Raw genomic sequence first — 14,219 nt, forward strand, 5'->3', positions numbered from 1 at the left:
GACTCGAGTGTCACCTTCATTGTAGACAATTTACTTTAAGATGGGTGCTGTAAATAAAGGTTTTTTTTCTGATTCATCATGCCGTTCTTTAGTGCGATGTGTTTTGAAGTTTGCTTTTAGTTTTTTGTAGTTTAAAAAGTGTTCTTAATGTTTTTTTCTTCTTATCTGCAATGAAAAAACAATAGAAGAACAAAAACAGGTATTATGTAAATTATGAAAAGAGCAGATAGACATACAGACTGTGAGATAGAGCCGGTGTGCACTCTGTAATATTTGTTTATTTATGGCGCTGTTGAACTGTGTAACCACACTTTGCATATTAGTCTCTGATAACGGCGATCTATGAGAGCCACCATGCAAAGGTTTCAGCTTTGACTTGAAGTTGATAGAAGGCGACTGTAGATCCGTTTATGTACACTTTGTTTTAAGTGCACAGTGTTTGTTATTTGTTGTTTTTTCATTATATAAAAAGTTTCAGAGACTTTGCAGGTCAGGGTCCAAAAGGAGATGTAACCAGTTTGACTCCAGAGCAGCTCAACACAAAACCACAATCCTTCCTGAAACTCTCTGAATTCTGCCTTTCAGAAACATTCCTAACACATGGGGAACTCTGTGAATTGAGTTTGCAGACGGGTTAACTTTAGAATACGATGGCGGTTTGTAATAAATGTATCTGGTTTTGGGTTTCACACGAGCGGTCTGCTGGGTGAGCGAGAGAGAGAGAGAGAGAGCGAGAGAGAGAGAGAGAGAGAGAGAGAGAGAGAGAGAGAGGAGTCCAATGTGTGAGACCTTTCACAAATCTAGTGTTACCACTTTTTTTCTTTTTTCTAACTTCCTGTTTTCATTTATCTGTGTCAAAGCAGCTTCTGTAGAATCATAATCTGGCAGCTTCAGACTTCCTGTTTGTATGTGCAGCCAGCACAAACGAACAGGAAGTGGCTCCCGTATCCTTCACAATAAACCTGTAAGGATCTATCACACAGAAATGAAATGAGTGTGAACCAAACTGTTTCATCTCGTATCAAGTGTGTCTGTATCACTTTCTGTGTTGTTGTCTTCATAGTCTTACTCCCGTTTTGTCTCAGTGTCTCTTGTTTTGTTTGTCATGTTGTTGCATCATCTGATTAAAAACAAAAAAGGAAGCAGTTCAAATGCATTTCTTTTTAAATTATTTGTATGCATTTTTATTTATTCATATTTTCTGCTCTTTCAATGAGCGTGCTGACTGATTTGTGTAGCCTTACACATAATACCAACAATAACACTATTAATTATGATTCAAATGTAGGAATCAGTATCTGTACAGAGTATCTGAATCGAATGAAAGCCAGAGTTTTGAGATGTCAAAGTGAGCCGAGGACACGAGCCAAACAAGGGTCGCGAACCACTGATTTCATCCCTAAAGGTTTTTGTTACTTTCATCATCTAACACAGAGCTCCCACAACCTTCAGCGAGGTGATCTTGCACTTCTACCACCCGATGTCCCTGACGCCCAGACACCGCCATCGGACTGTGTCGTCCCCACAACCACCGCCGTCCTCATTCATGCACGGCCTGCTCCGACCTCAGCGGTGAGGAAGTGTGGACAACAGGAACGAGAGGAATACAAAGGAGGAGAAATCCTTCCTGCATATTATCTAATATTATGCTCTTTTTGTAAAGCGTCTGGAGATAACACTGATGCAGACTCTGATTCTGATATTATGTGATTGCTCAGTTTTCCTAGAGGCAGCAGGTCGACGGCCACGAGTGAAAAACAACAAGACAAGACTCAATAAACAATGTGGGATGAATCCTAATCAGCAGTGTAATTGATGAGTCGATCAATCATCTGCGGATGTTTAGTCTGCCTCGTAGCAATAACAGCGATCAGGATCTGCTGGTTTCCACCCGCTCCAACACCTGCAGGTTATTATTCCTCAGTCGCACGATTGGCTGAACCTGTTTTTTTGGATTCCTCTCTCTCTCTCTCTCTCTCTCTCTCTCTCTCTCTCTAGTATGACGATCTGACACCTACATGCGTGACGGACACCTGTGAGCAGATATGAAGAATCAGCAGGTGCAGATTACACTACCGTGGTTATCTAAAAGGCAGCATCAGAAGTGTTTATGAAATTAATCTTATACCAGATCGAGTGATTGAAGTCATATTCTTACAATATTCAGCCTTTAACGAGGATGTTTTCTAGTCTCTGATTTATATCATGATAAACTGAATCATCGCTGTATTTCGACTGTTTTCTTGCTTCTTTCTCAAAGCTTTTCAGAGTTAATCCAGAGCGTTATTATCAGATGACTATTTCAGAACAATAGCTGGAATTAAACTTTATCCAGAGCTGCAGGAAACAAGAGGAAGGGGAGCGCATGTGACTCTCTGGTTTATGATCAGAAACACTGCTTTTTTTTTTTTTTTTTTCACTGCAGGCCGAGAGGAGTGGTGGACTTTGCGGTTCACTTGATGTAGTAGTAACATAAACATCAGAGCAGAAGAAGTCCTGTGAATGTGTGACGGAGAGCAAAATGTTCTCGTTAACCTCGTTTCATGTTTTACCCTCCTTCAGGTCAGGACCATCACGTGCTTTCTTTCTGAACTCCCATAATAAAGTCAAATAAAAGGTCTCCATTCACACAGAGGATAACTGTGTTAACTCTACGGGACAGACAGTGTGTGTGTGTGTGTGTGTGTGTGTGTGTGTGTGTGTGTGTGTGTGTCTGTGTGTTTTGAGCTGATAAGCAGCATGTTTTGGACTTTCAGCTAACTGAATTAAGCCTATTTACCAGTCAGTCAGATTAGCAGCAGAGTTGCAGTGGGACACACACACACACACACACACACACACACACACACACACACACACACACACACACACACACACACACACACACACACACACACACACACACACACACACACACACACACACACACACACACACACACACACACACACACACACACACACACACACACACAACCTGGACAGAGCGCAGAAAGGTGCAGACACCTGCCAGTCTACTATGAATTAACCGTGAGGATAAAACAACAACACACAACAATGGCTTGTGTACTATCAGCCGATTTTCACTTCGGCTGACATGTTAAGCCTTAGCAACAGTTCTGACTCACAAAACCTCAGATTCATGACCACAACAAAGACACTCTCTTCCGCTAACGCCTGGCACTGTTTAGACGGAGATGTTGAATTGACAGCTGACGAGGCGTTAATTAAAGACAAATTGGAATCGTGACATCAACGATTAGGTTGTGTATTTACAGCCGACTTGTAGGGTTCACCCAACTCTTAAAGATGTCGTCTTAAAACATTTGAAACTGCGTGATTAAATGTGTTTAAAACGCAGATTCTTCTAAAGTGGTGTATTTCTTTACGGAGTTTGGAACGTCTCCGTACGTCATCGCGTTAGCTGCTAGCCAGCTAGCTGCTGAGCTTACCTCCCCAGATCCCGATCTTGAGCTGGGACTTGTCCAGATTCTCCACATAGTCTCCGATGAACCTATTGAGCAGGTCGCTGACCAGAGACTCGAAGACCATGACTGAAAGCTCCGGGTCCGACCCTGTGTGAGGGTCTCCGAGAGAGCCTGCTGCACCTGAGTCCCCCGATCAGTTGATGTGATACAGAGTACACGAACGATCGACTCTCTCTGGAATCATGTGGTGTACGGGGATCGATTGGTGATGTCTGTGTGATGACAGTGGGGAAAGTGAAGTGTGAGAGAGAGAGAGAGCATCGATTCTGTAAGTCAGGTGACGGTGAGTCATTACGGGAGGGGCTGTATTTGCATTTATTATCTTTAATCCGTATATAGGTATAAGAATTAACAGATACTGAAGTGTGCAGGTATTATGTTACAGACTTGTTCTTAAATGTCCCTGTCCTCTTTTTCCTCTATTAGGAATCTCAAACAGGAAATCTTTATACACAGGTTTCAACAAATGAAGTTTCAGAACCCAGAAACAACAAATATTAGACAGAATTTATAAAAGAAATCAGTGTTTCTCATTAAAATATAAATGTATAAAAGGAAGTAAAACAACAAAGGGGAAATCTGCGCAAATATAGTGATGAAAATAATTAAAGAGGACATATTAAACCCCTTTTCCAGCTTCTCAAACAGTCCCCCTGTGGTCTAAATGAAACATCTGTGCTGTGCTTTGGTCAAAATATAACATGAATCAAGCACCAGAGGAGGTTTGTGACCCTGTATAATCCAGCTCTTTCAGAACGCTCCGTTTTGGTGTGTGTGTCTCTTTAAATCTCTGAGTTTTCCTGGTAGACATCACTCCTTCGCTAGCGGGAACAAAAATGGTGGACCTGCTCAAAAGTTTTGTTCTAGTCTGGGGGTGGAGTCCATGAGTGGAGATACCAGGAGAGTGGAGGGAATTTACCAGAATCCCACTTTGACCTCACAAGGAGAGCACATTTAAAACAGAGCATTTTTCTCTGTGTTGTAAGACTTATGTAGACCACAAACAAAGGACTAGATGGGTTTATTTCACATTTTGTGGGTCAGTAGACACTCAGGTTACCCAAATATATGTTCAAAAACACTGTCCTAGTGGATTTTTCATAATATGTCCCCTTTAAAATTCAATTTAAGTGCATCAAAAGGTAAAAGGTTTCTAATATAATGCAGAGCAGATTATATCAAATGTGTTATTTAATCACAATAGTTGATGCTGTAGTGTCTTTTTCTATTTCTATCACACATTGCTGTGCAGCAGTGTGTCCATGTGACCCCTAGAGGGTACCAGAGCTACAAGGTCACGTTCAGAGTTTATAGAAGCTCTGCAATGATGCAGAACATGATGTGTGTGTGTGATCTGTAGGACTGTGTGTGCAACAGAAATTGTCCCTGATAATGTATATTTATCTATGCAGGGATCACTCAACTGTCTCCCTATAGGGGAACATTTGTTTGAACTCTCTCCATGAAGGTTGCTTTTTTTATATTTCAAACCTTTCAAACTTAGACAACATCACTTATAAAGCCTTCCTGAAGAGCTGCATAAAACCTTCCTCTATAGGAGACTGACCCACTGAGTCTGCAATAATCCATCCATCATTTTTTATTTGTATAGCGCCAGGTCTACACCGAGCTCTGGATAAAATGTGTTTTAATATTGTGTCACTGCAGTTCTTTATATTTCTGCATCATGCTTTTGTTGGACAACAACTCTACACATATTAAAGGAAAAATACGCTGCTCATGTATTGCAGGTATGTGTCCCCATTATCCGTCTGAGACTTGCTGACAGTTTCCTGACGCCGGCCTGAGGCCCAGACCCAGTCTTGTCTCTGGATGCTGCAGTCAACATGGGACTGAACTACATCCTGAATCACCTCGACTCCCTGGGGAACTATACGCCAGGATCCTGTTTGTGGACTTCAGCTTTGCGTTCAACACCCACATCCCAGATATCCTCCACCAGAAACTCACCCTTGGTCTTGTCTTGTTCTTGATCCCAGTTAATGTCTCAGTTAATGTGGTCTTGATTACAAACCTAGAACACACCCAGAGTCAAATCTTTTAGCCATCTTTAAAATGTGTAAGACCGTTTTGAAATAGTTTACAGTTTTCTCTAACAGTGACATGTTAGAGCTGAAGTTTGAAATGTCTGTGTGGTTCAGGGGTGAAACATTGAAGATCATATACTGTGTTAAAGATCTCGGTAAACACAGTCTGTATAACAAAGAGTCGACAAAGTGTTGATAGATCAAGAATGAATTCAGTGTAATGCTTGTAGTGTTCAAAATGCATCATTACATTTTTTCAGACCTCTTCTTGTTGGTTTGTGTGAAACAGCGCCCTCCAGTGTTGAAAACTGAAATCACTGCAGAAGTGCAAAAGCTGCAGTTCCTTGAGTGTCCACTTGAGGGCGGCTACACGCACTAGTGAATCCCCATTAGGTCCCATATTACAGTTTCTCTCATTTAGTTAGGCTCAATTCTCAAATGAGACTTATTTGGTTCAAAACATGAAGTTCAAATCTCTGAACAGTTACTTTGTGTTTCACAACAGAGTAGCATTTTTCATTCATTCAGGCCAGTTGTTGTTTTGGTACATGAGTGAAAAAGGTAAATTACACTCGTCTACAAATGTGCAGAATTACCTCTTCTGCCTTCCCACAGATCCAAACTGATCAGTCGATTCTCAGATCAAACTCTTCACAACTTGTTAACTTTCTTTCATCATTCGAGACGTCACAGACAAAATGGGTCCATTCAGTTATCAGAACGGATCAGACATACATAAATACATATCTATGACAGGGTATGTTTGTTTGAGGTGTCTGCTAAATGAGCTGTTCAGTAATGAACGAGGAAACTCATGGGTGTCCCTTTTTGGCAGATTTTCTGTATGTGACTTAACGTAAAAGACCAAAGGTGAATATTCTGAGACTGGGGCGTACAGGGCATTACACCTGGTTACACCTGGGTGCATGGATACTAGAGGAAATGTTATTTATTTAGATGTATTTATTGTTTAGTTGCAGAGCAGATACCCGCACACCAATTTACCTTTTTTTACTGCTTTTAAGTCCAGTTGAATTAGTGTGCAGGTACAATATCACCTCTGCATTTTTACAGTACATTTAGCACAGTGTTAAGCTCCGTGACACACCAAGGAAATCGTCGGCCGTCGGTCCTAGTTGGACCGTCAGTGAGTGGTCGTCCGGCTCCATCGCTACCCGTCGGCCCCCGTCTGCCTTTTATTTGGCCGATTCAACATGCTGAATCTGCTTCGGCGGTCGGTGAGATGAATCACTCTGATTGGCTGTTCTGAGGTTTCATTTATCTCCAGCTCTCCTCACAGGTTCAGGAAAACCCCTTGAGCATGCCGCTGTAGTATCCATGCTTTCACCCATTAGTGCGGTTTCTCCTTATTTGTCTCCTCCGCCTCTTTTTTTCTTTTTCCACTAAAAAAACCAAGGGCTGACAACGCCAACGCCATTTTCTACTTTTTATCAGACATTATTCTCCATTAGTACGCTACCTATATTACAAGTGTTGCACGAGAGTGGTGTGAAAATGGTCTTCTCGTATCATAACAACGGACTACCGCCACCTGCTGGCATGGAGAAGCAGAACGTACGAGGTGGTTGGCCGTCGGCTGTAGTCTCTGTGGTGTGTTCAAGTGCAACTTTTTGGCCAAGATGTGAGGCGACGCCACAGTCGGCCCTCATCGCCACTAGTTCTTTGCCATCTGCTTGGTGTGTCAGAGCCTTCATCGATGGTGTATGAATTTGTATGAATTGATGGACACTTTACACAGCAGCCTCTACCATCAGTGTGTGAATGTGTAGGTGTGACCTGCGGTGTAAAAACACTTTAAGTAGTCAGAGGACTAGAAAAGAAATATACAATCCATTGGTTTGGACAAGTCAAGTCCAAACCAATGGGTGACATCACTAAGACGTGCATGTTTTTTACAGTGTATTGTCTGGGACAGGCTTTTCTGAAAAAGAGCAGCGTTTGTTTTTGTGCGTGAGGAGGTGATGAATCTCCACTCTGACTTCCACGTCTCACCGGTAACATCCCACAGTGTTGCCTCAGTAACGGCTCGAGCTGAAGCGCACGACAGTTGTTGTTGATGAAGAGGTCTAACATGTTTTTATTAAGAACATTTCCTGCCGATGGACTGTAATCAGCGTACACCTGCTGAGTGCAGCTCTGATGTCATCAGCGGGTCACAGTTCAGAGAATCACTTTGAGTGGGACGACAAGAAGATAGAAGAGATTAATGAGGTCTTAATACTAATCAAATGTTCTCCAATCAAACACGCAGAGAAGATCATTTCTCGACAACACACAGATGATGAAAAGGCTCCTCTATGGGCAAGCACTGCTTAGGCTATAAATGCTGTTAGTGTGTGGCAGCAGTTCGCCTGATTGTTCCTATACACAGAAACATGAAGTGGACGGTCTCTTCAGGTCATCAGCCCGTTAAAGAACATTTCCAGAATTATCTGGAAACAATAAACGGATATTCAATCAAACACACAGAGAGCTGGATCATCAGTGAGACGACAGGTCTAAAAACATTGTTTATTTACGGTGGAAAAACAATTTCAATGAAATCCCTCCGTCTGAAATATCCTGACACAAACAAAACACATGTAAACAAACACAACTGGACACCAATGTCAAGGTTTTTCTAATTTTCTTTGGCTCTATTTTTTTTTATAAATAAATACAATAGTGTCATGATTTGGTTTTGAGTTTCCCTGTTTTATCCCAGTGTTGCTTATTTCCCTTGTGTGTTTATGTTCCCTAGTGTTGCTGGTTTTTCCCTTGTGTGTTTCCTAGTTTCGTCTTCAGTGTTTTCTATTCTATTTTGTCATTTATTATCCTCATGTATCTCTGTGTTCTAGTGTGTTTTGTTAGACTCTTGAGTTCTGTGTGTCTTTAGTGTTTCATGATTTATTTTGTATTGTCCTCAGTGTTTCTGGTCTTGTGTCTCTCCCTTCATTGATTGCCCTGATTGTCTTCACCTGTGTCGTTAGTCTCACCTGTGTTTGATTACGCCACGTCTATTTAGTCTCTGTGTTTCTTCCCTTCCCTGTTATGTCAGTGTCCTGGTGGCTCCCTGTTTTTGAGCCCTGTGTGTTTGTTGAACTTGTTGAAGTAAGTTTTTGTTTGGCTTTTTTTGTTAAAATAAATAGTTTAGTTAATTCTGCACTTGGGTCCACACATCCTTGTTTTCCAACTGTGATAGATGTATAGAGGGGTTGATGGATGGATAGATAAATGGAGGGATGGATAGATGGATGAATGGATACTGTAAATGGACCTAGACCTTAGTATACAAATTCAGGCACACAGTTTATAAATCTGTGCTCACAGTTTTCAAATAGTTGCCAACATAACAAATGCCAGTTAGTGAAACTGTGACTGCAGATTACCAATGAGTTCCCACAGTTTACAAATTCATGCCCACTCTCTGTGTACAGTCTGCATGATCTCCCCGAGCATTTGAGTTTGGCTTGTTGCCTGTCTCTAAATATCAGCCCTTTGATTGACTGATGAACAGCCCAGTGACAGCTGGGATCAGCTCCAGCATCCTTGCGACCCCAAACCGGTGAAGATAGTGGATGGATGGAGTTTACAATTTCATACCCACAGTTTACAATTTCATGCCCACAGTTTACAATTTCATTCCCACAATTTCATTCCCACAGTTTACAATTTCATACCCACAGTTTACAATTTCATTCCCACAGTTTACAATTTCATGCCCACAGTTTACAATTTCATGCCCACAGTTTACAATTTCATACCCACAGTTTACAATTTCATGCCCACAGTTTACAATTTCATTCCCACAATTTCATTCCCACAGTTTACAATTTCATACCCACAGTTTACAATTTCATTCCCACAGTTTACAATTTCATGCCCACAGTTTACAATTTCATTCCCACAGTTTACAAATCCATGCCCACAGTTTACAAATCCATACCCACAGTTTACAAATTCATACCCACAGTTTACAAATCCATACCCACAGTTTACAAATCCATACCCACAGTTTACTAATTAATGACCAAAATTTAAAAATGAATACACAAATTCCTAACCACAGTTTAAAAATCCATGCACCGTATATAAATTCATACCCACAGTTTGTGTGAATTTGTGCCGATAGTTTAGGAAACAGTTACAACAGTGTGAAAATATGCCCACAATTTGGTAAAAAAAACAAACATTTCCACAGGTTGCAAATCATTCAGCACAAATTTTGAATTTGTGGGCACGGATTCTAAACATACACACTCATTTGTAAACCAAGAGAACATGTTTTTTCAGCTGACACCAAGGGGCTGACTGACGCAAAGTGAAAACTATCTACTATCTACTTTTGTCCAAATATGATCACTTCTTGTTCCAGAAATTAAAATGCAAACACCAAAATGCTGAACCCAACATTCACAAACAAACAGGTGACATCACAGTGACCATGTGTCCACTTCATTTATGCAATCTATGACGCATACAACCACACACACACACATGCACATGCACACTTATGCATGCAGTTTAGATACACAACAGGCTCCATCTAATGGTCTCCACAAGGTTAGAACCCCCTCCTCCCCTCCCAAGTCATTACCCCCTGCTAGTCATGTGACCTCCCTCCTCTCTAGGGGCCTTTAAATCGCCCGTCTGCTCCCTGAGATAGAGAGAGACAGCAAGGAGTCACAGCGACAGGTTAGTAACCCATCTCTTTCTCTCTTTGTGTGTGTGTGTGTGTTTCAGGGTCTCTCATCCAATCTCTCTCTGATGGAGCTTCATTGACTGACATTTGAATTCTTACATAAATGTATATGGTAATATAAAATGAAATAATATTTTTAAATGAAATAATGCTTTTTGTTATTGTGTTATATATTTCAATATAAAAGGATAGAATTTGACTTTTATTGTAATGCTGCTTTACTCACTTACACTGTGTTAGATCATCTAAAATAAAGTTTTATTCATATATGAACACAAAGTAATTCGTTCATTTTATCATATTTTTGTGTTTTGCCGTTGAATCCTTTTAAACTAAAGTTTTATACAAATGTCTTCTGTCTGAATTTAAACTGATGTCATTTGTAATATTTGGCTGATGTTGCTGACAGATGTTTAGCTAATGTTTGAGAAGTGAGAAGTGTGACCTTGCAGTGTACAAAGTGCTTTGAGTCAGTCCATTTAACATTTTCCATTGGATGCTGAGCTTGCACATTTGTTTACGTATGCATGTATTTCATTGCCTATTTGTGTGTAGCATGTTCAATAACAAAGTGAAAAAGAAACTTTCCCCGCAGGGATTAATAAAACATTTCTTCTTTTTCTTCTGTCATGATTTGTTCTTGTTTGGTTTTGTACTCTTTTTACGTCAGTGTTTTGATATTATTTCCTGTTTGATAACATGGATATCCTTGTGTTTCTCCCTCCCTGTGGGTCTGCTCTTATTAGAATATTCCCAAGTTTAGTTTTTAGAGTTTCCCATTTTCCTTGTGTCTGTCTTCATGATAAAGTACGATTTGAACCTGCGCAATTTATGCACTTCTGCACTTTTACCCATGTGCCATTGTACCATGCATTTCCACATTGTATGTTTTACGTATTGTCTGTGTTTAAAATGTGATTCTCTCCTCAACCAAATTTACCTCAACCTGAACATGAAAGAAATCTAGTAAGAGCAGTTTTAGTTAAAAACTTCAACAACATGAAACCTTTCTGTGATGTCTCTTAGGCCCTAAAAAACTATCTGTGTATGTGTCCAAAAACAAGCATTTAATAGCCTACTTTGAGTGTGCACATTTTGAAGTTGCAGCAATTACAGCCAATTTTAAGAATGCACGTTGAAGCAATCCAATAGAGCAATATCCAAAAATATTGTGTGCTTTATCTACACCAAATCTGAAATAATTCTTCTAAAGTTGTAGAAATTGTATTTACTGAAATCAGAATTTTTCAAAGACACTAACCTTGACCTTTTCTTCCATACAGAGGCTCTTCTTTGAGAAGCTGAGTATTGTGGGAGTTGTAGTTCATCTCTCTGACAGCAGGATGTTTGGCTCTGTGTTACTCTGCTGTTGCTCCTTCAGTCTGCTGCATCTATCTTCCTCTCTGGTTCATGGAAACATCCCACTGGATGACGGTCCGGCAGCTGGGCGCCGAGCTGACACCTCCTACCTGTCTGACATCGGTAGGTAACATTAACACCAACTCAACCGTCACCCTGGTGTAGAGATCACGTCCTCAGGAGAGCAGGTGGAATTATTAAAGTGGAAACAGGTAACTTTTCAGCTCTGTTTTTTCTGTCTGATGTCCAGTAGAGAGAGGCCACGCCCAAGACCCTGTGCATGACCCCATCCTGCTACCTGTCGACTCGGTGGAGGACCGCTTCCTGATGGATGCAGACTCCTACGACGAGGTGGGTGTGGCTTATTTAAAGATACATGTTTATGGTTTATGCAGCCTATATGGTTCTATGAGATTTAGAATGCTTCCTTTGATATAAAGGACCACTAAACTCTTTGAGACATTGGTTACTCTGTGGGGAGTGTTTTAATTTGCTTTCATGTTTTCCTTTTTTTGGAAAGTTTTATACAGGATGGGAGAACATGAGTAACATTTTGGTGTTCCGCAGGGTAGCTGCCTCGGCCCTTATCTTTTTTTTAATGTTACATTCTTCTAAATATGGCTGCTGTTCGAACATTTAAGTTATTACCTCAGCTATGCAGCTATGCTGATAGCACTCTTCCGTATATTTTCTTTGACCCCAATGATTACTAGACCCTCTGTCATGTTTCAGCTGGTTTGCAGAAAAAACAAGGCACCAAATAGTCTGGCAGTCTATTAGAGAAAAAACATAGAGGTACAAACTAGTCATTTTTAAGCCACAGTTGAAAACATTGGTCTTTGCAGCTCTCTCAACTCTTCAGTATTTTGCTATAAAGCTCTGTGAATATTTGGAGTCAATCAGACAGATATGAATACAACATTTAAATAAAGATTTTGTTTTTACAAATTTCCCAAGTGAGCAGTCTGACAGTATTTCTGCCTTGTTTTCCAGGACTCGTCTGCGAGTTTGCAGCTGCAGGGTCGGGCCATGCGTTCCCCTCGTCGTTGTATCCCACACCAGCAGTCCTGTCTGGGTTACCCACTGCCTTGCTGTGACCACTGCGACACCTGCTACTGCCGATTCTTCAATGCCATTTGCTACTGCCGCCGGGTGGGACATGCCTGCCCACCAAGACGCACTTGACGACACACCTGACGACGAACCTGACAACACGCCTGATGTCACACCCGTTTAGAACCCGGTCTGCTGACAGGAACCATGTTGATGCTCTTTCTATAACACATTTTAAATGTGCTCTTTGTGAATAAACAACAGTGGGTAAAACGTATTTCCAGAAGACACAGTGAGATGTTTTATCAATCAATCATTATTATTTGTATAGCGCCAATTCATAACAAGTGTTATCTGGAGGAGCTTTACAAAAGAGCATATGGGATCTGTGAGTTATCTGTGGGTCCAGCATCTGAATAATTTTAATAACATCAGGTCCCCTCTCTCTCTGTCCTGCTTATACAGTTGGTTTTGAGCCTGATTTTAATGAAGGTCCCATTTTCATGTAATCGAGATTATTTTCTAAAAGCCCAACCTCCAAAAGCTTGTATAAGGACCACCAAAACCGTCAGTGTATGTGTATGATAAAAGCCAGTTCAGTGACGAGTGATGAGTCACTACTATATATTATAATTTGCAGTTGAGCACATAGCTCAATCCCGCCTTTCCTTTATAGAATCAATCTTTTTGGCCTTTTATAAAGCCTAGACATTTTAATTTAGTTTTTGGTTGTAATTCGGGAAAAACATATGGAGAAGGGTTTACTGCACAGACTCCATATAAACATGGACGAAGTCTCAGTGATGTCACCAATTGGTTTCTGAAGGGCTGTTTGGGAAGCCGTCCATGGTGGTTGCTATATTGGAAAAGCTAACTCTATCAGACTTTCGGTAAACCTAACGACAGAGAAAGAGTTGGAGCTAGGGCCTTAAGCCTCCCGACAAACAGCTACAATGCGGCCGCTTGCAGTCAGATCAGTCACACCCCTGCATGCATTTCTGGTATCCTTCATAGAACCAAAACGTTTGAGTAAAAAAAAAATAAGCCCCATAAAGTACAAACTGATAAAGAAATAAACTATTCATAACAAAATTGTTTTATGTACCAGGCTGTAAACTGACATATTTTAAAATGGGGTGTGTATGGGACTTCTGGTTCTTCTGCAGCCAGCCTCAAGTGGACACTCAAGGAACTGCAATAACACTTCAATTTTCAACACTGAGGCAGCCGCTTGATTTACCACCTCAACTCAGGCAGTCGACATGCAGCTAAGACAATGACACTGCAAGCTGGAGCCGTCGAGCAGCCAACACCCCGGTTATACGTTAGCCTATATGAATCTTTGAGCGAAGCAAGCTGTTTACTGCTGCTTGTAGCTGCTATTGTAAGGCAATACAAGAGAAGTGGCTGAAAAGAGAGCCATCATTTTTTTATACTGTTTTTTATGGGACATAAACAAAAACTAAATTTTATCAGATTACAAAAACTGGCACATAGCAAACACTACTGTTAGCTAGAAGTTTGTATCATGATGAGGCTCAATGCTAACATCAGCTGTTGTATGAGAGAG

The 14,219-nt window shown here is 40.8% G+C and overlaps 2 protein-coding genes across 8 annotated transcripts in view; one reads left to right on the forward strand and one right to left on the reverse strand.

Moving 5' to 3' along the window:
* Positions 1–3,644, reverse strand: part of vps13c (vacuolar protein sorting 13 homolog C) — a 63,676-nt gene extending 60,032 nt beyond the window's left edge. For all 6 annotated transcript variants that reach the window (XM_065952599.1, XM_065952597.1, XM_065952598.1 and 3 more), the window contains exon 1: positions 3,452–3,644. In XM_065952599.1, the coding sequence (XP_065808671.1) occupies positions 3,452–3,551 (100 nt within the window). In that variant the 5' untranslated portion in view covers positions 3,552–3,644. The remainder of the gene's footprint in view (positions 1–3,451) is intronic.
* A 6,554-nt stretch (positions 3,645–10,198) lies between these two features.
* On the forward strand, positions 10,199–12,926 carry agrp (agouti related neuropeptide). Of its 2 annotated transcripts, none has more exons than XM_020656485.3 (4): positions 10,199–10,230; positions 11,521–11,719; positions 11,847–11,947; positions 12,590–12,926. In XM_020656485.3, the coding sequence occupies exons 2-4, from the start codon at positions 11,581–11,583 to the stop codon at positions 12,779–12,781; spliced, it is 432 nt and encodes a 143-aa protein (XP_020512141.1). In that variant the 5' UTR covers positions 10,199–10,230; positions 11,521–11,580; the 3' UTR covers positions 12,782–12,926. The 2 variants fall into 2 exon arrangements, with proteins under 2 accessions (XP_020512141.1, XP_065808454.1); XM_065952382.1 differs by having other exon boundaries at positions 11,850–11,947.
* Positions 12,927–14,219: the final 1,293 nt, after the last annotated feature.

Source organism: Labrus bergylta, chromosome 3, assembly GCF_963930695.1.
Source record: "Labrus bergylta chromosome 3, fLabBer1.1, whole genome shotgun sequence".
Classification (NCBI taxonomy): domain Eukaryota; kingdom Metazoa; phylum Chordata; class Actinopteri; order Labriformes; family Labridae; genus Labrus; species Labrus bergylta.